Source organism: Coffea eugenioides, chromosome 9 (genome assembly GCF_003713205.1).
Source record: "Coffea eugenioides isolate CCC68of chromosome 9, Ceug_1.0, whole genome shotgun sequence".
Lineage (NCBI taxonomy): Eukaryota > Viridiplantae > Streptophyta > Magnoliopsida > Gentianales > Rubiaceae > Coffea > Coffea eugenioides.
In genome coordinates this window covers 36,724,725-36,750,332 of record NC_040043.1, presented here as the reverse complement: position 1 = coordinate 36,750,332, position 25,608 = coordinate 36,724,725, and the positions used below count along the sequence as shown (strand labels likewise).

General features: G+C 36.1%; 3 protein-coding genes across 3 annotated transcripts in view; 1 reads left to right on the top strand and 2 right to left on the bottom strand.

Moving 5' to 3' along the window:
• LOC113782493 (golgin subfamily A member 6-like protein 22) overlaps positions 1–24,995 on the bottom strand; it is a 30,685-nt gene extending 5,690 nt beyond the window's left edge. Inside the window, exons 1-2 of the mRNA XM_027328385.1 lie at positions 24,692–24,995; positions 23,149–23,251 (exon numbers count right to left, since the gene is read on the bottom strand). The gene's annotated coding sequence lies outside the window, so the exon portion shown is untranslated. The remainder of the gene's footprint in view (positions 1–23,148; positions 23,252–24,691) is intronic.
• LOC113782848 (DNA-directed RNA polymerase III subunit 1-like) lies at positions 821–21,294 on the top strand. The gene is made up of 27 exons (XM_027328781.1): positions 821–1,045; positions 1,164–1,293; positions 1,782–1,931; positions 2,672–2,849; positions 4,648–4,835; positions 4,967–5,079; positions 6,152–6,251; positions 7,564–7,779; positions 7,949–8,097; positions 8,188–8,329; positions 8,410–8,550; positions 8,711–8,899; positions 9,431–9,626; positions 10,948–11,041; positions 12,689–12,923; positions 13,908–14,099; positions 15,286–15,384; positions 16,550–16,753; positions 16,842–17,120; positions 17,919–18,066; positions 18,151–18,302; positions 18,656–18,811; positions 18,889–19,002; positions 19,131–19,219; positions 19,619–19,823; positions 19,951–20,153; positions 21,008–21,294. The coding sequence occupies exons 1-27, from the start codon at positions 972–974 to the stop codon at positions 21,054–21,056; spliced, it is 4,185 nt and encodes a 1,394-aa protein (XP_027184582.1). The 5' UTR covers positions 821–971; the 3' UTR covers positions 21,057–21,294.
• LOC113782492 (vicilin-like seed storage protein At2g18540) lies at positions 22,113–23,223 on the bottom strand. The gene is made up of 2 exons (XM_027328383.1): positions 23,197–23,223; positions 22,113–23,147 (listed from the first exon to the last, which is right to left on the bottom strand). The coding sequence occupies exons 1-2, from the start codon at positions 23,221–23,223 to the stop codon at positions 22,113–22,115; spliced, it is 1,062 nt and encodes a 353-aa protein (XP_027184184.1).
• Positions 24,996–25,608: the final 613 nt, after the last annotated feature.

Here is a 25,608-nt window from a genome sequence, read left to right as displayed (position 1 = left end):
GTTCAATCTTCTCAAGAATTATGAAAAAAGGATTTTTTGTGTAGATTGTTATTGTTTATATTCTAAATTTTTTTGTTCATTTTCTGTCATAAAATTCTTGTCCACGAGAAATCTTGATTTTTATATTATTGATTTGTGATTATATCTTGCATGGTTATGGTAAATGTAAGTTTCAGTGGTGATACATGAATATGAAATTTAAATGCATACATTCTGTTTGTTTATTTGTCTGTGTAAGCTTCAAAATATTGTATAATGATGAATACAGAGTGTTTGGCTGATGTCAATATTTGTCAAAGTGTGGCCATGTAAACTTTTGTGTAATGTTTGTTAATTCTTCTAGACTAATTGTTGGGGTGGCTCACGTTGAAGACTTCGAATGAATAGCTGAGCCAGAGAAACGTGCGAATTGTGAACAGCAAGCTCTCACCTTTGCAAAACTGCTTCTGAAAGAAAGGCGAAGGTTCAAGAGCATTGGTGAAGTTGTTTCTGCCATTCAGCAGCCTAAATCATGAGAAACTCCTCCTCAAATTTATGATTTTAGATATTGCAAGGATAATTGAGTTAAATTGTGATAGCTCCAAAGGACAAGCAGAATGTATTCAAGGGTAATAAGAGATTTCTTCGGTTTTGCATCCCAAAAAAAATAAAAAATGAAAGGGCAAATACGTAAAGTTACATTCTGAGAAAATTCTTTCTTTCCGTATCTCTCCAACTCTCAAACAAGGGAAAGATGTTTCTTTTCTTTTCTTTTCTTTCATTGAACTCCCAAACGAAATATTCATCTTTTCTCTTCTTTTCTCTTCTTTTCTTTCTTTTCTAAGTTATCTTTTCTCTTCTCTTCTCTTCCTTCGTCTACTCCCAAACTAAGCCTTATTTATCAGTTCTGCACCCGCTGAGAAACTCTAAAACCCTCCCGCCTAATTCTTAAACCTCAGTTTTTCTGCGTAAATTAGCAAACATTAGGAAAAATGACGAGGATAGCGCAAGCTCCGATTCAATTCACAAAACAGCCCTACATTGAAGATGTCGGCCCCCGCAAAATGTAACTGATCTCTACTGCTATTGCTCTGTTTTTTTTTTTGGGTTAAATCTTAAATAAGTGAAATTCCAACGTGTTTGATAATTTCTTTACTGTTTTTTTTGTGGAAATTTGTGAACAGAGAAAGTATTCAGTTTTCTACATTCGGAGAATCCGAGATTCTGAAAGCAGCTGAAGTACAAGTATACCGCGGTGTATATTATGATTCTGCGAAAAAGCCTTGGGAGAATGGCTTATTAGACCCTCATATGGTATCTTATTTAACGTTCATTGTTTCTTTTAACAGTGGTGAACTATTTTTGCGTACGATGAACTGATAGCCGTGATTCATTTTCCATATTTTCTATCTGATGGAGAAGAAAATGTATCTGCTGTTGTTATTTCACATTTAAAAGAAGAAGAGAAGGGGAGTTCGAATAAATAGCATTTTCTGGGGAACTGATGATGCATCAGTTATCTTTTAGGTCTCTTTTGTGCGGCTAGAGTTTGTTTAATCTGTCAAATTATGCGATAGGAATTGCTTTGTTCAGTAAATTACTTGTAATAGTCTATTGATAAGGGGATCACTTCCAGTGACTTTCTAATTTTCTAACAAGCTAAATCAATGTTGTTTTTGAATGTAGGTACTGCTGTTGTTTCCAATTTATTTATAGTTCAGAAGTGTATTAATTTATTGGTTACATTTTTGAGTTTCTGGAATTGATTTTAGAAATCTTCTGAAAGGTGCTGTTTGGTCCAGGGCCCCGCAAACAAGAATGGAATTTGTGAAACATGCCATGGGAACTTTAGGGAATGTCCAGGGCACTATGGATATTTGACTCTTGCTCTTCCAGTTTACAATGTTGGATACTTGATTACTGTCCTCGACATCTTGAAGTGCATTTGCAAGGTAGATGCTTATAGTTCTACTTATATGTTTGTGCATAGTGTTTACTTTGACCTGCAAATCTCTCTCTCTCTCTCTTCTGGATTCAAGTTGATGCAAAGTATACTTCTTATTTGCTGTTGGTTCATCATTTTGTACGTAGGACTGACTTGAATAATTATGGGAGTGCTAGGATGACATTCTTTTGTCTGAAAAAAAAATTCTTTTACCAATCTGCCTTCTATTTGCCACTTGTGTCCTCATGTGCCCAAAAAAAAAAAAATCCCCTTCTCCTTGCACTCAGAACATGCAAAGAGGTGCTGTTTCTAGAAGCGACTACTTCTGCACGTGGGAAATGCTAAATTTGCTAATGGGAGTCATCTGTAGAAGCAGCTCTGAATAGTTTAAGACTATCATCTTGGAATGTTAAGAGGTTAAAATGGCCTTCTCTCATTTTTCTGTTGGGATTGTAGCTAGTGATATGGTATTTGGTAAGTTCTTCTAATGAAAATTTCATCTGAATTTTTGAGATAAAGTTTCTTTCGGAAGTTTCCTTCCATTACTGGGAGTCAAAGCACATGAGATGAATAATTTTTCCCACGTTGTCATTTCTTAGTTGCCTCCTCTCTCTCTCACACACACATATTTTGGTGAATGGTGCTGGGCGTGTTGAATGCTTTATCAGAGTTAAATTTTGAGCTTATTCATTTATTTTTCTCCTACTATGCTTTCTAGTTTTGGATGATTTTCTCTTCTTCAAACAGCAATGTTCACATGTGCTTCTCGGGGAGAAAGAACGCCTTAACTTTCTAAAGAAGATGAGAAATCCCAAAATGGAGCCCTTGAGGAAGAGCGAGCTACAAAAAATGGTAGTGAAGAGGTGTAATGCCCTAGCAAGTAGCAGAAAAGCAGCTACTTGTTCTAGATGCGGCTATGTAAATGGTTTGTGCTTGTACTTTCTTTCAATATTATAGTCAATTAAGTCCAATATGGTGTTTGGTTAACGATTCAATCAAGTTTAGATATGGTGTTTGTTTAGCAATGTATAGTCCTAAAACTACCACTAATTTCCCTTTAGTACTCCAAAAGCAAGGTGGGAATAGGGAAAGGGAAGAAAATGATACAAAGTAAGTGTATAGAAAAGAGAGAAAATAGGAAAAAAAAAGATAAAGTAGTGGGCATGCAAAGTTAAAATAAATAAATGCTTTTTTGCTGTGTACTTTCACATCAAATTTTGTATTACTTTGGGTTGTGAAGATAATGTAAGGTTACTCTTAAAAATAAAAAATCTGTTTGCTCATTCACCTTAATACATTTTCTGGATAAGGGTTTGTAAAACTTCAGGATGTACTTACTGCATGAATGAGAGGTTTAGGCATGTTATTGGGGGCTATTTGTTTAAGAAGCAGTATGAGTCCCTTTCCTGCAGTGTATGTTTTCATATGTATGTGTATATATATGAGGAAATTTCATGTGTATGTGCATATATAAGTGGAGATACATGTTTGCAGTGTATATTTCTCTGTTTTAGTGATATGAATGTGAGCCAAGTGTTTTGCTTTTATCTTCTTAAAGTCATCCCTTTTGGTTAAAGCTTTGAAAATGTAAGACATAAATAATAAGTCAAGCATGAGAATATAGTGTGTGGATATTTGTATTCACAAGATCAATGAGACAAGAAGTAATATCCACAATCCCTGAACATGATTCTGCTTTAAGCTTCGATTCTTAGGAACTTCATTTGGGTGTGGATGCAGAATGAGACCTCTGAAGAGAGATGATTGGGGATGCTAAACGTCCTGGTGAGAGCTTATTTTTGGTGGGTGAGTTGCTGTTACGGTCACTGATAAGAATGAAAAACCAAAAAGGCAAAAGTTGTAGTTCATATTCTTTTTGGTACTCTGGTTGAATTTCCTCAAGTCACAGAGCAACTTATTTTTGCAAAAGTAGGGCTGAAATTTGTTTTGATAGTGGAGCAGTTGTAAAGCTTTGGTAGGTTATTTTTGCGGGCGTAGTGTGATAATGAGACAAAGAGGGGACATCTTTGTACACAACTATACATTATAAAATTGTTTTCAGTTTGTCCCTGCTGGTCCCCTCCTCCTGCCACACTCGTCATAGGACCTCCACAAAGTGTTTCGAAGTTAGCCAACATCCCTGCAGTTTAATTTAGTTGGTCATTACACTTGTAAAGACAATCAAGAGGGGAAGTTTATCATGTCACAATCGAATGGGTAATTTATACAAATTACTTGAGGGCAAGGTCCGTTCAACTTATCAAAAACTAGGGAGGGGGAGGTCTGTACCGTGAATTTTGTTCAACTTTTCCATGTTGCTGTTACATTAAGAAGCTTATTCCTGAGCTTTTCTTGATCATGTTTCAGTGTTTGGAGAGAGATTTCATTTTTATTTGATTGAGATAAACTTACTAATTACAGGCATATTTTTTCCCTGAATAACCAAATTAAGTTTATTATCTTTAAATTAAGAATATTCTTTGTTTCCATTTATGAAGAGCATTTGCATCCTGAGCTGAAACCTTTGTCCTTCAATAATATATATATTATTCTTTTTATTAAGTGCAGCTATGTTTCTAATTTCGTACTTCCAACATGCTGGAAAAGTGTGTCCCTTGGAAAAGGCTTAGAGAAATTAGGTTACAAGTTTGTGGGCAGTTGGAGTTTTACCTGTTTCAGTGCTGTAAATTTACTGACATCTTCTCAACGTGGTTTCATTGCAGGTATGGTGAAAAAGAATACTAAGATGTTAGGCATCATGCATGAAAGGACAAAAGTCAATGACAGTTTCTTAAATGAATATGGTTCTGCAATTTCACACACGAAAGAGTCTAACACATCCAATTTTAGTGTTCCCGATGAAATTGACCCTAAAGTGGTTTATTCCCTTCTCAAGAGAATGCTGGATGAGGTATTATCTCTTCTGTGATACAAAATTTATCTGCTCTGTAGCTTAGATCATCTACAGATTACTTATCTGAGTTTGGCTCACATTTATGCAATTGTGTTTCCTTTGATTTCCATCTTGACTCTTCTCTACAGGACTGCGAGTTGCTGTATCTAAATGATAGACCTGAGAAACTCATGATTTCAACCATTCCTGTGCCTCCAATAGCTATTCGTCCATCAGTTTTTGTGGATGGTGGTATGCAGAGGTAATGTCAGAAACACATGTGCTATTTTTTGTCATTGCACCTGTTGTCCAATCAATTGGGAGGGAATGAATAGATTTCTTTTCAGGAGCAAAACGTACTGGTTTCAGTTTTGCTTTTTTTTTTTGGTGGCATTTCTTCCTTGAATAGATAGGAAGAATGTTAACTGGTACTTGAGTGATAGGTTTATGTGGTCAACTGAACTGTTGATATGCTTGTTTATGTACTAAATATTAGTGAAACCCTCTTGAGTGGATCATATTGCAAGATGTTTAACGGAAACCAAATTGAATCATACTCAATAGGTTTCGAATTATTGTTAATCCTCTTGAAATTTTAGTTTCACAGCTGAATTAGGGTAACTTGTGATTTTATAGTTTTATAACTTAAATTTGGAATGAAAAGGTATTAGAACAATCCTCATCGACTCAAATCCTTTATGGATCTGTGTCTAAGACAGGAGTGGAGGGCAAGGCATGCAAGGAGAAGCAATGCAATGGAAAGAAATTGTTATACTGGAATTTCTCTATTGCCTTGTACTGATGTATGTTTTTTTTTTAAGACCTGAGGCCTGCTCACTCGGGGATTTTAAGTTCACTTAAGTCACTGATTAACATAGGCGTCGTCAATCATAATTATTAAATTAACTAAGTGTATATAATGTAGCTTTATATTCTGGGCTTATGTTCTAGGTTTATTATATCAGCTTAGTTGCATTATGAAAAAATTGGTACTATATGGATGCTAACATGGAGTATCGATCTTGGAAAGCTTCAAGGAATCTTGGCTTGGTATACAAACCAAATGTTGAAAAATTGAACTTTGATAGTTGAGCTGGCATAAAAACCTAGCTAGAGTGATGCATTGAATTTTTCTTTTTCCTGCTCGAGCCACATAGTTTGGAGTGTTGTGGAAGAATTTATGCAATTAAATTTTATGGCTGGCATGTTTGAGGAAAATTCTATATAATATTCTGGGAGATGTATTTATGGTTCTTCGGAAAAAGAGGATTAAAAATCTTTTGGATCCTGCTAAATGCCTGCACATTGACATTGTACAACACTAATATGTGCAGTAACGAGAATGACACTACAGAGAGACTAAAACGCATTATCCAAGCTAATGCTAGTCTTCGTCAAGAAATATCAGACACAAGCCTTCCATCCAAAAGCTTGGTATGATTTTTGTTTCCCAAGTTCTATATTCTCTGACTTTGGTTTGTTATTTACTTCCATATCCATTTTGTAATTATTTGTCTGCTAGATTTGTGTCACACATCTTTGATAACTATTCTCTATGCTTACTTTTCTTTTTGAGTTTTTATTGTGTCTTTCTTAATTCTGAATCTGCATGCTAATGATTGTTAGAAATGTAAACACAAATAACTTTTTTTTCCTTACATAAAATAGGATGAAAAGAAAGAGGACTGGCTGCAGTATCATCTTTGACTCTGATTGATTCTCTTATTGTTGTGTAATTTGAAAAGAAAAGTGCTTCAAATTAAGAAAAATTGCACAATGAGATGACAGGCACTGCTCCAACCCTATCAACGAAAGGAAACATAAGAAAACAAAGACTATACATGCTTTTCTTTGCTCCCAACTGGAAAATCTGATTGCTCATTTGTCCTCGTGTTTGGCAAAGCATGTTTCGTGGGGATGTTATCATGTTTCAGTGATTACATTGACCCAATCCATCATATGCTAATTTATATTCTTGTATTGTGGATACTATTGTTCGGGATGTCAACATTTTGCTGCATGCCCTTGACTGTAGTTGAATGCATTGGGTGTATCTCACTGAAATCTCCAATGCCTATTGGTTATGTGGGGGTGCTATGCTATCTGTGGATTTCATCATTTTGTATTACCATGCATTTGGAGAGATTTATGGGCCTTTTATCCTGTTTTGTGTGGTTTGCATTCATTCCCATGGTTATACCAACACCACAGCTTCTTGCTTTCCCTGTCCGATGGTGTAACAAGTTCCTTCCCAGCAAAGCCCATCATACCTTCTGAAAAAACTGAAAATGCCAAAAAGTTAAAATTTGCAGCTAGTATCATTGATTTAATTGGCATTGACATAATAGTAATATTTCATCTATTAAGAAGGTCACCCTGAATACCTGAAATAGAGAATTATAGCAAGATTTCACTCCTACATCTTCTAAAGCCCCTTTGATATCTCTTCATCTGCAACTAATTCTTGGTTTGTCGGGTAAATATTTAACTGCATGTTATGGAACTGTTTATATAGACTTGAATTTACAAAATTTCCTGGGAATCGTGTTCTACATTCCTGTGATAGTGGTATTTTTGGATAAATCTAAATGAAATTGTTTCTTGGTCTTCCATTGCTTCTCTTTTTCAATGTCCAGGAATACGTCACAAAATTAATTGTATTGTGCCATTGCAAATGTAACATCACTTCTGTCTTTGAGTATATCTTCTAATGCACTTCTAGTGATTTGTTCTTCACCTGGTTTAGAATGGTTGGATTGATCTGCAAGTGGAGGTTGCACAATATATAAATAGTGATGTACGTGGAGTTCCCTTATCTGCACCAGCTACCAAACCTTTAAGTGGTTTTGTCCAGCGTCTGAAAGGGAAGCAAGGAAGATTTCGTGGAAATCTATCAGGAAAACGTGTTGAGTATACAGGAAGAACTGTTATATCTCCTGACCCAAATTTGAAAATCACGGAGGTATGTTGTTTGAGTTAACTCGTTTCTGACTTAAGATGATGGTTTACACCATGAGAATATCCTGTCTAGGTGATTAAGGTAAAAGTAATTTAGCCCTTCTTACAGCGTGAGAGCCACACCAGTTTGTGTCCCTTTTGATTGATTTCATCTAACAGGCTTTCTTTTCCAGGTTGCGGTTCCTATATTGATGGCTCAGATTTTAACGTATCCTGAGCGAGTGTCCTATCATAATATAGAGAAGTTGAGGCAATGCGTGCGAAATGGGCCTAAAAAGTATCCTGGAGCAAAATACATCAGGCAGCCAGATGGTACCGAGATGTAAGGAGTGTGTATGTTGGGGCCTTTTTGTTTGTTGGCTAGGTCTTATGTTTCCTTATTTCACAAATGTTGTTGTCCATTATGCTGCAGATCATTGAAGTTTAGTTCTAGAAAGCGTCATGCTGATGAATTGAAATTTGGTTACATAGTTGATCGTCATCTAGAAGATGGAGATGTTATTCTCTTTAACAGACAACCGAGTCTGCATAGAATGTCCATCATGTGTCACAGGGTAATTACTGCAGTATAAATACTGAAGCATTAGAGTGTCCTTATTTAGTTTTTAATTTATTTGTCCTTTTTTATTGGCAGGCAAGAATAATGCCATGGCGAACATTGAGATTTAATGAGTCCGTCTGTAACCCATATAATGCTGATTTTGATGGTGATGAGATGAATATGCATGTGCCTCAAACAGAGGAGGCTCGCACAGAGGCGCTAATGTTGATGGGAGTAAGTAGTTATTCATGCCTTATTTATAGATTTAATTTAGCACCAAGTTTTAGAACATCTTTTCTCGCGATTGCTAGTAGAATTTCATCGCTGCATTTTCAGCGTTTTGTTTTGTATGTGATTTTCTTTTCTCTTTGAAATGTTATTGACAATTCTGCAGGTGCAAAACAATTTATGCACTCCAAAAAATGGAGAGATTTTGGTTGCTTCCACACAGGACTTTTTGACATCTTCATTTCTCATTACAAGGAAGGACACATTTTATGATCGTGCTTCTTTTTCACTTATGTGTTCATACATGGGGGATGGGATGGATCAGATTGATTTGCCAACTCCTGCACTACTTAAGGTTAGTTAAACTGATGTAATTATATTCTCTAATTGCTACTTGATTGATAATGTCTTTTTTATTATTATTTTGACCTATATATTCACCTCTTATTCTTTTGGATGGAATAGCAGATCCTTTTACCTTTAAGTTTCTTAATACACCATTTTTTCTTTTACTAAGTCATATTTCATGAATTGCCTATAATGTGCATGAAGTTAATATTCTTAACTACTTTAGACCTTTTAGGTTGAAAAATGATCATGGCCTAATAGTAACCCTAAAGTGGTAGAGAATGTAGTTGATCTTCTTATATTCAGTTCCAAGTTGGAGGCCTAGTTTTTCCCTGTCAAGTGGGTACCATGCTAGTTCTTGTAGTTTCTTGTTCAAATTATAAGGTGCCCTGTTTGGAAAGTAGGAGGATTTGGGAAATTATAGTGTTGGTTCTTTATCCCTTTTTTTTTTGTTGTTTTTGGTGTGGGGGGGGGGACGGTGTTGTATTGTTACTTGCACTTGGTGCTGTTACTGTATATATGATTTTTGCCTGTGCAGCCAGTTGAACTTTGGACCGGTAAACAATTGTTCACTGTACTACTGCGTCCATTTGCAAAAATGAAAGTCTATGTGAATCTAACTGTTGCTGAAAAGAATTACCAAAAGCCGAAAGAAACCATGTGCCCGAATGATGGATTTGTTTGCTTCCGTAATAGTGAGCTGATCAGTGGACAATTGGGAAAAGCTACATTAGGTGAGATTCTTTCCTTTACTCCAAAAATATAATGCGTGCCTACTTTATGAATTTTGGGTTGCTTCTGCTGTTAATGTTTTCTCTCTCTTGCACTTGTTTTATGAGGAGCAACCTGTAAGTTAATTGCCAAGTTTTCTTATTTAGCCTAATTAGAGTATGTTGCAGAGTCAAAGTATACCACTTTTTGCCTCAGATTCAGGCTTTTATGTTGAGATGCATTTTCAGCTTTGCATACTAAATGACCCACAAACTTTGACCTATGCATGAATTTGTGATCATGAGACCTGCCTTTAGATTTTACAAAAGTTCCTCTAATTTAATCTGTGGTCTTTTATTGGATTTTTTTGAGCTGATATCATGTTGTGGAAGAGTTGAAGGCTAAGATTGGGTTTATTGTTTTAAGGTTGATGCCTTCTTTTTGAAGGGATGATTCTGAAAGTCATCTTTTTGTCTTGAAATGTATTAAGTTGTCATGAAGCTTTTTTTGGAGAACTATTACTTTATCATGTTTTTAAGAAAAGTTCCACAAAAAATATGAATGTAGAAGATTGAAACACAAAATGGAATCCTTATCAAGTTTATGCATGTTCTTCTGTTTGTTATAACTTTTCATACTGTGAGCGAGAAAACCCATACTTTCACCAAAAAAGTATGAAATGTGATTTTTAGAGCTGGCTTTAATGGGCATCATGTTCATTTTAGCTCAGTTTTCATTTGATATTCCATCCTAAAGCAAGTAGTTTCTGAATAGATTCTAATCCTCAAATAGATAGTCTAATATGTTAATGAAAAAAATAGGGATGATTTAACCACCTCTCCCGAGATTTATGACATTTCAGTTAGCTCCTATCAGATTGCAATAATTAAACTTGCATTCTATTTTCATACTGATAGAGGTCAAAAAAAAGTTACTTTACTGTGTAAAGTGTCTGTTAACCTTCTCATGTTCCTTAACGTAATAATCTAAAAACAAAGATAGAAAGAAAGAAAGAAATTCTACTTAGAGTGTGGCATCACAACTTTATATGCTATCTGAGGGTGGCATCACATTATTTGTTTGTCCCGTATATGCAATTTGTGCTAGTATATCCATCTTTTGCCTCATGTTTTTGGCTTTAGAAAGAGCGCACTAGAATAATTTAATTCATTAGGATAAGAAACTTGAGTGTATTTAAGCACACTGTAGCTCAGCATTTGTGTGCTGCAAAAGATTTAAGTTCTAATTTCTGCAATATGCTGTTTTTTGTGTTTATTGGTAGCTTTGGATGCCTTAAAATGTAAAGCTCAGAACAAGAAGTACTTATGTTTGTGATTGGAACAGGGAATGGGAACAAGGATGGTCTTTATTCGGTCCTCCTAAGGGACTATAAATCACATGCTGCTTCAGTATGTATGAATCGCTTAGCAAAGTTGAGGTATGTTAGTAGTGGCTTTTGACTGGCAACCAACCTTTTCCTCGTGTCTCAACATTGTCTGTTAATAAGGTTTCTCATTGAACAGACACATTAGTGTGTCATATACTTTCCAACCACTCATTTTGGTATTTGTTTTAAATTATTGATGTATGTAATTTGAACTTTGTTTTGATAATGTAATTGTTAAGAAGCAAACCTCCTGTAATTTTTCATATATTCCTCTGTATACTCTCTGCCATATCTTACAAGTAATATAATAGGTAGTTGCAGTTTTTGTTGAAAAACAAAATTCAGAGAGTTTAATATTTATAAGCTCATTTATTAAGAAGATTGTATAATCCAATGCTTTTCAACTATTGATTGTTGTATATGGTTTACTATTAAATTTCCAGGTGTTGAGCAATGGATTCCTAGTAAACTTGTCAGTTGCCCGGACTCTTATCCATATAGTTTTTCTATGGTCAGGCTTACCTGACCTCTGCAAAATTTTGTAGTAACTATAAATCGTGTCTTGTTATTTTCAAATTCTATTGGATACAAGTGATCAGGATACCTTCCTGCACAGTACCTGATCAGGATAACTTCCATCTTTAGCCTCATGATCTAATGAAAATCTACCACTTAAAAAGTGCTTTGAACCAAGCTCCTTGTGCTTCTCCAGAACAAAATGAGATCTGTAACTAAATATTGCATCGACGATGGGCATACTGGAGCTCCATAACTGCTGAATGTATCTCTATCTTAAATTTACTTAACCCCCTACTCTAGACGGGCTTCATATTTTTCTATGTATCTGTTCACTTTTAACCCTCTTTATGATCTCTTGGTGGCAGTTTTTTTTTTTTTAACTTGGAAGTTAAACATCCTTAATATTCTTGTCTTTCTTTTGGGGGGATGTTCAGAGATCTTTTCATACATCTTGCGCGACTGGCTCTTGGAATTCAAAATCATGTTGTCCAATGAAGGCCAGTCTTTTCTTTACTTCCCTAGTCAACCACCATCAGCAATATTTTAGCCACTCTTTTACACGCCCAAGCCCCAAAACCAACCCCAACCCCAAAAATAAAAAAAGAAGGCAATATCTAATTTGATTGAATTACTTGAACCTGAAACTGAAGTTATTTATCATACCGAGTTTGGACATTAATTTTAGGTTCTTTGTGGAATACGAATTTGAGCACGCTGGATTTCAAGTCCATTTCTTTTAAATCCTCGCATAAATTTCGATCTGCCTATTCTAACAGAACTTTAGAGTCTTTTCATCTTGTCTACTGCTTAAGGATAGCTATTGCCCACTTACTGATCTTTTAGGTTCTTTGGAAAATTATTTTGCAATTCCTGTACTTTGTTTTGCCCATATATGTTGAGTGCTTTATGGTTCGATATGCTGGATTTTAATTTACCTTTTGTACTTGTATTCATTGCTATGCTAATTGATGAACAATGCTATTTTGGGTTGTTAAGATGGATTTTAGTGTCTTTCATGTGAGGCTGACAGCTTATCGTGTGATACAATTGCTCTTGAAGTCTATTATATTTGCTTCTTTATCTGGACACTTTCTCAGGACTTAAATTTCTGTCACAGATTCAAAGTAGCTCTACGCAATGAGTATTATATTCATTTTTCATTTAAAATGTCATTTGCAGTGCAAGATGGATAGGGAATCATGGATTTTCTATCGGCATTGATGATGTGCAACCACCTGATCGTCTAATTACTGCAAGGGATGAAAAAATTTCCACAGGATATGCAATGTGTGATGAATTAATAGAGAAGTATAACAAGGGTGCGCTTGAGCTGCAGCCAGGTCATGATGCTGCACTGACACTTGAAGCTAAAATAACAAAAGTTCTAAATGACATTCGAGATATTGCTGCCAAGGTACTTCCTGTTTTTACCCTGTTGTAGCACTGCTTGCATATCTCTGATCTGAAAGTACCAGTGAACAACTAAGAATGGGTCAGGGAAGATATACCAAGTGATTCCTCGTTCTTTTGCCAGCCTGTGACCTTGTCCCTGACCTTATCCTGCTTTATGGGTGGCATAGATTGTCCAGCTTTTGCCATTGGCAGCAAACCTCTCTTACTGGTCTTCTTTACTTTCCTCTAACTTAACCCTCCAGAGACATCTTATAACTTACAGACTGACTAGCTAAGACCAACAAGGCACAAATAGAAGTGAAGTGAAGGCATCCGTTTTCTTCCCCCAATGTTGAGGAGGATTTAATTGCCAGTTGTCCATGATTACCTTGTGCATTTCAACACAAACTTCTTTATGCCATTATCAGCTCCTTATTTTTAATTACTATTCTAGAATTTATCATTGGCTGGGTCATCTGAGTAGTAACTTAAATTGGCAGAGTTGGACAAACTGATAGAAAATATCAAACTTTAAGTCGTCACCAAATATCTTTCTTTCTGCATTGAATATGTGCACATGCATATGTACTGTTTCTGTCTTGTTTGCCTTTGGGGAAAGAGCCATTATCTGCAATAGCTGTCTGTGTAAAAGGTTAAATGAAGGAAATGACTGGACAAGTCAGAACATTACATAAGTTAGACTACATGATGGAAGAACATTAGGGGATCAGAAAGGAATCTGGCTAGAGATCAATGATAAAATGTGGTTCTGTGTCTTGTCAAAGGATATTAGTCTCTCTTCTGCTGCAGCTCTTTCTTATTTTTGTACTGTTCTACTGACTTGGTTATGGATCTCACACAGGTTGAAGTCACTATGATTATCTGTGATAGATTTATATTTTTCTAATGTATTGCCTTTTGTGACTTCTTATTTCCCCTTTAGATTTTATGTATTGTTTCTCCATATAATGATCAAGCCTTTTTAATGATTTGAAACTTTTTGTAGGAATGTTTGACGTGTCTGCAGTGGAGGAATAGTCCTCTAATTATGTCACAATGTGGTTCAAAGGGATCTCCTATAAATATCAGTCAGATGGTTGCATGTGTTGGACAACAATCTGTCGGGGGTCGTCGGGCTCCAAATGGTTTCATTGATCGTAGCCTTCCTCATTTTCCCAGAAAGTCAAAGATCCCGAAGGTTTGTTCATTTATTTCATCCGGATATGAAATAAATTTTTCTGGTCTGCACCAAAGTTCATCTGTCAGCAGAAGTCTTGGACTAGGAAGAGGGGAAAAAGAAGAAGGGATTGAAGGTGGAGTCATGGATGGATGACTCTGTGGATTTAACGGGGAATATCATGTAGTGGGAAGAGAAAGGGGTATGCATTTGAGGGGGGAAAAATTGATTTAGTGTTTAGAAATCTGAAATACGTTCTGCAACTTAACTTAATTTCTCTTACCTTGTGATTAAGAATCTTTCATGTATCATTTATTATGTGTATCAGCATATGGTTTAATACTTTAGAATCTGCGGGAGGAGTGGTGATATCATTTTTAGTTTACAAATGATATCATATCATTTTGCAGCTTAGGTTATGAAGTCTTGAGAGTTCTTTCATATATTGTAGAATTTTGAATAGGATTAGGGCCATAGATTTCATTGGGGTAAAGATTGGGATCACGTCTTTTTTGTTGAAATGATTGGTTGGTTCCTGTGGTAGCTTTCTGGCTTTTTTATCCTGGGCATTTTCTTTTGGCGATATGTAACTTTTGAGCCGATTGAAATTTGTGTCTGTCTTAAGATAAATGAAATGTCTTTTCTGGTGATTGCCACAAGTATTTAAAGCTTTAAATTTTATTGATAGCCAATATAAAATTGTCCACAAGTCAATTGCACTTTGTTTAACCAGTTATGTTGGATTGTGCATGTTACAATGTGGAGTGAGACTTGGATAAATAATACTATGTAATTCTTTTCGTGCCTTTTTTAATTATTGCATAGTCTCCATTACCTGTCCTATTGTTGTTTGAGCTGCTGATCTGCAGACTATGTTTCAGTCTTGTTCATTCTGGGTTTATCTTGTGTCCTTTCCTAACACGATCAACAGTCAAAAGAATTGTCATCATGTGGAATAATTATAAGTGTCGGATAAAACTCATCATAGTTGTCTATTTATCTCTTGAGATTTTATGCTTCTCATTAATGTTTTGTTAATTGATCATCAAAATCTAAAATTTGCATGTTGGGTGTTATCCTAAAGATGTCTTGATGAGTTGCTACCATTGATTACTTGAAAAGATGCATTTTTATTCTATTCTTACATTTTCTCATTTGGTGTTCCACTTTGAATCTAATACTTAAGTTCATCTAATATTTCTTTCAGGCGAGAGGGTTTGTGGCAAATTCATTTTATAGTGGTTTAAGTGCTACAGAATTCTTTTTTCACACAATGGGAGGAAGGGAAGGCCTTGTGGATACAGCGGTATGTATGATCTTTTTTTTTTCCCTTTACACAGTTGCCTTGTTAAATTACAAAGGTTTACACGTTTTCTTTATTTATGTGTTTGTTTATTTTTTGGGTCCTTGATTGCGATTTCCTTGTTTCATTTTTTCTTTTCCATTTAATTATGTATTGAACTTGCAAAAGTATTGACTTAGCAATGTTGTAGTGGTTAGTATTGATCTGCTAGTACTATATATATATACATATATATATTTTTTTTTTTGTCTTTTTCCTGAAGACCTTCTGGTTGTCTTTCTTTCCTGCCAAGGTTTTGTTCCAGAGGTTTTTGTGCTGTACACAGAAGCTTTATTTGCAATGCGTTTATATTCCTGTTAGTGCAGCCTGAGATTTTCCCTTCATCTTATTGTCTAATACTGCATCCTCAATTCTGGTTGTTCTGAGTTTTTCAGCCACATAACTTTTTGAAATTTATTCTTTCCATGATCTCAGTTGGATTGTTAATTCCTTTCCTTTTCTTCCATAAGCAAAAAGTACTATTTTCTATCTTTTCTGCTTATTTACATCCTTTTCACTTACTCAAGTAAATGATAAAGTTTTTCAGAACTATTTGTGGCACTCAAAAGCATGGTACTCTTTGTTTTGTGTTCTAAAACAGTTTGATAACTCTTTATCGTGCTTAGAAAAAAAGATAATTGCTGAGTGTTTATACTTTGATTTAGTGTCTTTTGGTTAGTTTGTTTTGGGGAATTAGTGTATAAATGTCTACTGCTACATCTTCTATTTTCGGTGTGAAATGGACTGCAGATTCACAATCAGATTTCTAGAAAATCTGTCGAAGTTAAATTTTATGTACGTTGTTTCAGGATAATTGTTGAAAATCTAGAAAAGGTTGTGGGCTTCCTCTGGACAATCTTGAAGGCACATGAAGTTAATATCATAGGGTTTTGAACGTTTGACTTGCTTACATGTTTCCTTACTCTTCTCACTTTAGAACTCTTATCCGTTTTTGCAGTTCTGAGATGTTCTACGATGTCATATCTTGTCACTGATTAAACTGTTGACTTTGGGATTTTCTTTGAATACAATATGATAATTTGGCAAAATTCTTCAACTAATGTGATCCTTCAAAATCTTGTAGTCTGCAAAATTATGATGCTTGGGCTTCAATTTTATATTATTATAGGTTAAAACTGCTGATACTGGATACATGTCTCGTAGACTCATGAAAGCTTTGGAGGACCTTTCAATTCAATATGACAACACTGTCCGAAATGCTAGTTCTTGTATAGTTCAATTTGTTTATGGTGATGATGGCATGGATCCCTCACAAATGGAAGAGAAGAGTGGACATCCTCTGAACTTTGACAGATTACTTATGAAAGTGAAGGTTGTGTATTCACATCTTGAGATCTCTTATACCTGGTGCCATGAAAGTAAAACCAGATCCTCTTATACTCGTTTATTTCCATTGACAGGCCACCTGTCCTGCCGGTGATCAGAAGAGCTTGTCCCCATCGGATATCTGCAAAAAGACTGATGAAAGGCTCTCAGAACGTGATACGACTCCCGAAGGCGGGTGCTCAGAGGCTTTCAGAGACTCTTTGTCCAAGTTCCTTAAAGTCAAATGTGTTCAAAACTTGGAAAAAACAATTGAAAGTTTGAAAGCCCAGGAAGATCAACAGGAAGAAGACCATAACAGCTCTTTCGAAAATATCTCTTCAAATATATCCGGCTTTACTTCTAGGCAGCTGGAGGTGAAACCTGATACTAAATGTTCTTTTCTGATATACATCTTACAATTCAACTACCTGAATACATTTCTGTGCATTCTTGCTGGCCGTCCTGCTTGCATTATTAACCTTTCAATGTGTTCATTATTTTTCTAAATTTTTTATTGTTGCAATAATCATTAATTGATATCATCATGATGCTATCATTATTAGGTCACTTGCTACAGCCAGGACATGTGTTTTGGCTTCAAAACTGGAAGTTTCTCTTAGTGAATTACCATCAAGTTCACGAAAGGGCTGTCTCTGTTTGGGTGATCTTGGGATGTTGATGATCATTTCAATTGCTTGATTTATTTTTGGTCCCATCATACACAGAATTTTGTATGAACTGTCACTAATTGTTCTAAAAATTTGACATTATGTGGATAAATTCTTGTTTCTTCTGATTGGGTAAATTATGATTCATGTTCTCTTGCATTTGCTTGTTCTAGTGAACAAAGCATGTATATATATTAACGCCACAAAAATCTTCTTAGCTTGTAAGATTACTGTTTTCTAGTTTCGGTATATACCTGGTAGACGTCTAATGTTTGTTTCTGCCTTTTTTTTTGTGTGTGTAATAAAGCATTCTGAAGTTTAGATTTTTATTCACGTTTTCTTTTCTTGAGCAAAAAATTTTCAGATCTCATTGTTCACAAACTATTGAGCATGTTATGAAAGGTTGTGAGCTTGTGTCTAAGTTGTTCTCATTAGGCATGTAGTTTCCAGAAGTTAAACAAGTTTTCATAATGTAACAGGACTTGTATTTTGTTAATGTGTTAGGTGTTTTTAAGAGTCTGCATCTCACGTTATCATACCAAAAGGGTAGAAGCTGGAACTGCAATTGGTGCAATTGGAGCTCAGAGTATTGGAGAACCAGGCACACAGATGACGCTAAAAACTTTTCACTTTGCTGGAGTTGCAAGCATGAGTATCCTCACTAGTTGCTTAGTATAATTTTTGGTGTGATATTCGTCTTACAGGTGTTTCATATGTTACCTTAACTCTGCCTTAGATGTTACACTTGGAGTCCCACGTATAAAAGAAATTATAAATGCAGCTAAAAGGATTAGTACTCCAATCATTTCTGCAAAACTGGAGCATGAGGACAATGCAAAGGAGGCTAGCCTTGCAAAAGCTCGTATAGAGAAAACACTTTTAGGGCAGGTCAGCTGTTTCTGACTACCTTCAACTTAGTGATCTACCAAGCGTGTAATAAGGGATGCATTGGTGTTTTATTTGTAATAGTGACAGCATTTTAATGTAGACATGGGGTGACACAGTCTTGACGAAATGGCCATATTTAAGGCTTTTAAATCATCTCTCCTAAAGAACCTATTCCAATCTTCTCTCTCTGTGTTTTTTTTTTTTTGAAAAAAATGGCATATGGCTTTAATCTGCAGCTAAGATATCATGCTGTTTGTATCCAAAAGATTGTTTATTCTGCTTGTATCCAAAAGATTGTCTAAGATATGGCTTTATTCTGTTTGTATCATTCTGACTTTCTCTTTAACGTGTAGGTAGCCAAAAGTATAAAGATTGTCATGTCGGCAAGGTTAGCATCCATAGTAATTACACTTGATATGGAAATAATACAAGCATCTCGGCTTTGTACAGATGCTTATAGAGTGAAAGAATCGATTCTGCAGACACCAAGGATCAAACTGAAGGATCAGGTGTACTATCATTTTCTCATTTAGATCATCTACTTTCTCATATATTTGCTCAAAAAAAAAATGTACGGTTTCTGCAGCATGTTAAGGTCTTGAATTCCAGAAAGCTGGAAGTAGTTCCCCAGACTGACAGAAGTAAACTTCACTTTGAGCTCCACACACTCAAGAACAAGCTTCCTTCAGTGGTTGTCACAGTAAGACAAGACATCTAGTTTTGAAAGTCGTCATATAATGTAAGAAAGTGCAAGGGTATTTTTCTTGCACTATGGAATGTTGAAACTTGTGTCACTCTAAGTTTGTCCATTATCTTTGGAAATGACAGGGAATCACCACTATTGAACGTGTCGTAATTAATAGTGAAGAGAAGAAGGATTCTGGAGGAGGTCCCAAGTACCTCTTGTTTGCAGAAGGGTAAGTTCTGTTATGGTGATCTTTTGCAGAAAGTTTTGGTATTGAAGTAAATGATGGTCCTCTTGTTTATCAAATATGTCATCCTTCTGTGCCTTTCTGGTTGAAATAAATATTTTCTTCTAGTTATAATATTGTTGTGTAGTAATATGCGTAGCTTTTCAATTGTATTACTATAAGCAGAGAATTTGTACGGGTACTTTCAAATGACAAAGCAGAAGAAGCAACTTCATTTATCCTATCAGATATCAATGACAATGGTGTAATTAATTACTTCAATTGATGGTCTTTGTGGTGATTGGTTTCTACTTGACATGGAAAATTGTCAAACTACTATTGATGGATATGATATTCAAAATTTTCAAGCTGTATTCACAAGTTATGCATATCTGCTTCTTGCAGGACAGGTCTCCTAGGTGTAATGGGCACTGAAGGAGTAAATGGCTATGAAACCAAAAGCAATCACATCATGGAAGTGCAGCAGACGCTTGGAATTGAAGCTGCAAGAAGTTCGATAATTGATGAAATTAAGCATACCATGTCTAGTCATGGAATGACTATAGACATACGTCATATGATGCTTCTGGCAGATCTGATGACATTTAAGGTAGTTCCTTCTTCATAAGTCTATAGTGATCGTTTCAGACTTGCATCATGGACATATTCATGTTCCAACGCTAAGTGTGGCATTTACCATCAGATGCTAATTTTATGTACTATCGCATTGATGCCAGGGCGAAGTTCTTGGTATTACAAGACATGGTGTTCAGAAAATGAAAGATAGTGTGCTAATGCTGGCTTCTTTTGAGAAGACAGCAGATCACCTTTTCAATGCTTCTGTAAATGGACGGGATGATAAGATTGAAGGAGTAAGTGAATGCATCATTATGGGAATACCAATGCAGTTAGGCACTGGGATGCTTAAAGTGAGGCAAAGGTACATGCTTGGCAATTGGCTGTCATTTGAATTGATTTTTTTTTTTTTTTGGGTTTAATCAGTTTGTCTTTAACCCTTAATGCATGTGGCTTATCTTCTGGGTGGTAGAAAATCATAAAGATGAATGCCACAGATATTCAGCTATGGTCTGCTGAGTTTTTATGATATTTGACTGAGCTTGTTAAACTTAGAGAACTTAGCAGTTACTGTTATGATGGTAATGAATTTGAGGGGGAGAATAGTATCTGCCAGGGAAGTGTTTAGGTGGTATAATGATGAAAAATGTTGACTTTTGAGTAAGAATCTAGGTTGACTTTATACTAAATACTTTAATTGTAGTCAATGGCGGTACTAAGCTACAACATGACAACAATGAGGAGTGCAAAAGGAAAGAGCAAAACAAGTTTGTAACTTGGAAATAGAGTGCATGTTGTTCGCTTATTGATTCAAATACAAGCTTGATTCGTACATCCTTGATTTTTGCTATTACTATCGAATTTGAGTTCAATGCAAATTATTACATGAGCACCTCAAGCCTGAGCTAAGAAAATTTTATCCAATTAAGGTTTCTTTTAAAGCTCTATGCAAGCAGCTTGGTTCGTTTGGAACCCTGACTCTTACTATCTGGTGTTGTTAAGTATGTGTTTCTCTTTTGACTTGATGGTACTTCTTTCTCACCTTCTAACTTATTTATGTAGTTTCATTGTTGCTGATAGTTTCCGAACCTCTATGAAAGGAAACTTTGTGCCACGTGATATTCTGAATTGAGCCTTGTGTATTCTCTACCAGCCTCAGACATGTGTCTCTTTTTGTTCCCCTTTTCTTAAATTTCTTTAATTTTACATTGCTTGCAGAGTGCAGCAGGTGGAGCTGAATTATGGGTTGGACCCAATCCTGTCCTAAACTTGTTTTCGTGGTGAGACCAGTATGTTGTGCTACAAATGTGCAAAAATGATCGTAATTTCTCAAGACGACGTCAATGTTGAAGGAACTGGACAGAAAATTTTCTGAGCGAGCATTAACCTTGCGGATTGCTGTGCATGTTCTTTGGCCCATTTTTCTCCTCTTAAACAGAAAAGATTGAGGATTATAGAATAGTAGACTTTCATAAGAGTTTAGCGGACTCTCGCTTTCTCAAAAACGCGGAAAGTCCATGTTTACCATTCAACACACATATGATGCCTGATGTTGATTTGAACGACCTCATAATTGTCTAATAGTTCCAAATATATAATAGGACAATCTGCAGAAAAACAATGTTGTCTTGATTCTTTCAAGATCTCAATCACAATATAAGAAAATATGGAAAGAAACGGGTAAATAATCTAAGATTCCCCACGTTGAAAGACGCAACTTTCTCGTTGAGAACTCAACAAGATATCTAACTCCACAATAGCAATGCTCAGCGCTCTGCTATGCTATGCTTTTGCTCTGATTATTGTTTATTTACTGTTATCCAGCACCAGACAAAAGCCAAAATGAGATCTCTTATTGAACTAAATTTTCAGTGACAATCAACACAATATAGCCACGACTTAAGTCCTTTGTGTCTGTTACTTACTCAAATATATCATATTAACCTGACAATGCACATTGCCTCTTCTAGTTTGCCAATAACTTAAAAATTTTCTACTATTACATGAAGAACAGGTATTACGAATAAAGTCAGTGCTGCAAAAATCTCGACCATGAAAATTGTAGGCACAGGTCAAAATTTCCCCTCATGTCAATGAATCACAAGAAGAAGAAAATGAGAGAGTAATACCAATACATCGTCATAAATTCCATCAAACCCTTCAGTTTTCCTCTTTTTCCTCTCTCTTTCACTCTGCTCGTGCAGAATCAACTCTCTCGTCCACCATCAACCTCCTGCTCTTCCTCTTCTTAACCCTTTTTCGTGCCTAACATTTTCTCCATCATCTCCACCCTCATTCTTTTTTTTCTCTCTTCTTCTTATCCTTACTCCGTGACACCTTCAACTCCATCCATGTCTCTTTCAATTTCCACAATCTCTTGCTTAGTATTATTCTTAACCTTATCTATTTCCTCTCTATCTTCACCTCTCCCAATCTTCTCCTGTTTCTTCTTTTTCCTTTCCTCCCCAACCCCACTGTCAGGGCTTCGCTCAATCTGTTCTCTCTGCTCACTCCTCACCTCCGATTGGCTATTTTTCTTTCCTTTTTTGCCAACATTTTCTCCATCCTCCTCACCCTCATCCTTCTTTTTCTTCTTCTTATCCTTCCTCTTCACACTTTCACCTTCAACTCCATCAATAATGTTCCTTTCAACTTCCACAATCTCTTGCTTAGCCTTATTCCTACCCTCATCTCTTTCCTCTGTATCTTCACCTCTCACAATCTTGTCATGTTTCTTCTTTTTCCTTTCCTCCCCAACCCCATCAGGGCTGTGCTCAATTTGTTCTCTCTCCTCATTCCTTAACTCCGATTGGCCAGCTCTCTTATCTTTTCTGTTCTTGTCCGAACTTCTCTGTACCTTAACTTTGTCAAGCCTATCTGCTTCTTGGCCAATCTTCAACAAGCCTTCAGTGCTAGGCTCAAATTCGCGATTTTTCTTATGTTTTTCCTTCTTTTCCGACCTTTTCACGGCGTTAACTTCATCAATCCTTCCTTTATCCTTCTCAATCTTTAACGGTTCTTCATCATTTACCTCTAATTCGCGATTTTTCTTCCGCTTGCCCTTACTTTTCACATTCTTGATCTTTTCTTCATCTGGGTTTTTGTCAACGGTGGCTAAAGTTTCAATCTTTGTATCAACAACAAGAGGTTGAGATGCCTTACGTTTGCGATTCGAATGGGGCGCTTTTAGCTCCTTGTGGAATTGAACCAAGTTGTTGAAGGCATCAGAAGCGCGTTTCAGATACACGCGGACGGCATCGGAAGCTCCGTTCTCCTCTTCCAGGGAGGCGAAGGCGGAGAGGTTTTTGGCTGCTGAAGATAGAGAGACTGGCTTTGTTGATACCACTTGGCCTTGATACTTTTTGGGGTTAATTCAGCTGCGAAAACTCTGAATCAAATCTCGAAACCTTAAAGTTATTCTTCTCAATCGCCATTCAATACCACCAGCATACACATAAGCCCCTACCAAATTTAAAAAAATACAAAACTCAAAAAATTAGAACTTTCTCAACTAAACCATCACCCAGCTACAAAAAATGCATAGCAACATTAATTTCCCAAAAAAAAAAAAAATTTTAAACCGAAAAAATAAAAGCAACCCACATTCTAATTCACAAAACCCGTGTCAAGAAACCCAAAAACAATCCAAATACTAAAACATATTCCAAACCAATAAAAGAAAATTCCAATCTTTCTTCAACCAACGAGCAGGAATGAACATAAAAACAGCGATAGATAAATGAAGAAGAAGGTGAGATTGGATCAAACTCATACCTGAGATGTCGTTGATGGACTCGAGGCCAGGCCAACAGGAAAAAAAATGAGAATTATGATAAGAAGAAAGCAGGAGAAGCGAGGCGAGAGAGATTTTTTTTTGGAGAGAACAAAATATAATAAGAGTGGGAACCCTAGACTGCAAAATAGGTCAAAATTATGATGAAAGTTGTAAAATTTGATCCAAATGTAAAATTTACTCAATTTAACGACGGCCGTTGCCTTGCATTGGCCAAGGCATGGGCACGATGCCACACCGACGGCAAGAAAAACGCACGACGGTCCCCCTCATGGCTAGGCGGTGGGCCTTAGGCCGTACGACGGCCATTGCCTTGCGTTGGCCATGGCATGGGCAGGACAGCCGTTGCCTTGCATTGGCTAAGGAATGGGCACGACGGCCACACCGACGGCAAGAAAAATGCACGACGGTGCCCCTCATGGCTAGGCGGTTGGCCATAGGCCGCACGACAGGGGTGAGCATTCGGTGCAAATGCGGCAATTCGGTGCACTGAATTCGATGAATTCGGTTATTGCACCTATAGAAATCTAAACCGTTTTCAATTTCGAATTGGGGATAACCGAATTCATTCGGTAACCGATTTCAAATTCTAAAACGGTAATGAATTCGGTTAGACCGAATTCATCTATTATTTAAAAAAAAAAAAATACCCTGAAGCAAATTAAGTTTGCAACGCTGCTTTTCCCGAATTCATCTGTAATCAATCCAGTATTCTCTCTTTAACAAATTAAGTTCATCTTTCAAGGATTAACGAATGAAATATATGTTAAGTAAACAGCAAATATAATTGTCAGCCCTTAATGGAATAAAGATGAAGGCCCCAACAAGAAAGTTAAAGGGAAAATCCCAAGCCAGAAACTTAAAGTGAAGATGCCAAGCAAGGAATATATATTTCCATTGCAAAGGAAGGCATCCAAGTTAAGAATAACTCTGCACTTTTAAGTGACCAAATATCAATGCTCTTCTCTCTTTAACCACTAGTAAGATTACCAATTTTTGGCTGCTAAAACTTCCCATCTAATCTAAACTACTACAACAGTTAGAGTTTGCAATTGGAAGCTCAGATTTCGTCGATCTTGGCCATTTTACTGCCAGAGAGGAGCACTTACCTAAGCGAGCCAGAGATGAGCAGTGATTGGTGCTTCGTCTTCGACACTCGGCAGCGATAAACCAGCACGGCAGTGATGAACTGATGAAGTGAGAAATGAGGTCGAATGAGGATTGAGATGGAGACAGCCGATAGGAGACGTAGAGTGCGGCGGACTGGCGGAGGCCGGAGAGGCAGAGAGCAGCTTCGATTTGGGATTTGGGACTTGGGACTAGGGAGTGTTAGTACTGTGAAAGCCGGAGGTGAAGGCACTATGCAATATTGCAATGGTTGTTGAAATTGTCAGCTGAAAATGAAATCCGACTTTTCCCAAAGGAAGTGATTTTGTAATTTTTAATTTACAAATTGGGGCTCCTAAATTATAATACATTTATTATGCTCCTCAATGATTTAAAAATTATTACTAATTTGATCCCCAAATTTATTCATAATTTAACACATTCCTTATGTTCTAATCATTTTGTGGTTTAATTGGCATTTATTTGATCACTTATACCTAAAATCCTTGGTCTATGATTTAAGAAACACATAAAAAGTGATTAATTTAAACTAGAATAAACCTTAGACTATACAATGATTGGTGATAATTTATGAATTTATAATTTACAATGATTGATAATAAGTAATATTAGTTAGTAGTTACAATGAATTTATAATTTACAATGATTAATAATAAGTAATATTAGTTACAAATTTACAAATTACAATGATTAGTGATAAGTTATATTAGTTACAAACTTATAATTTATTTCAAATCGAAATAAAACTTATTTACTTGATTTGCAACTCACATGCATTCACTTGCACTGTTTAGTTGTCTTGTCTATATTTAAAGTCTTAAGATTAGTAAATAGATAATGTCGCGCCCCACTTTTTGATTCGTGTTGTGTTGCGGTGTGAAAGTGTGTAGTGAAATGT

Bases quoted from the DNA above. Each gene is read 5' to 3' on its own strand.
- LOC113782848 (XM_027328781.1), top strand. From the start codon at position 972: ATGACGAGGATAGCGCAAGCTCCGATTCAATTCACAAAACAGCCCTAC. The intron at 5,080-6,151 runs GTAATGTCAGAA...TAATATGTGCAG, and splicing joins GTGGATGGTGGTATGCAGAG to TAACGAGAATGACACTACAG. The intron at 12,924-13,907 runs GTACTTCCTGTT...AACTTTTTGTAG, and splicing joins TTCGAGATATTGCTGCCAAG to GAATGTTTGACGTGTCTGCA.
- LOC113782492 (XM_027328383.1), bottom strand. From the start codon at position 23,223: ATGGCGATTGAGAAGAATAACTTTAAG. The intron at 23,148-23,196 runs GTTTCGAGATTT...AACCCCAAAAAG, and splicing joins TTGAGAAGAATAACTTTAAG to TATCAAGGCCAAGTGGTATC.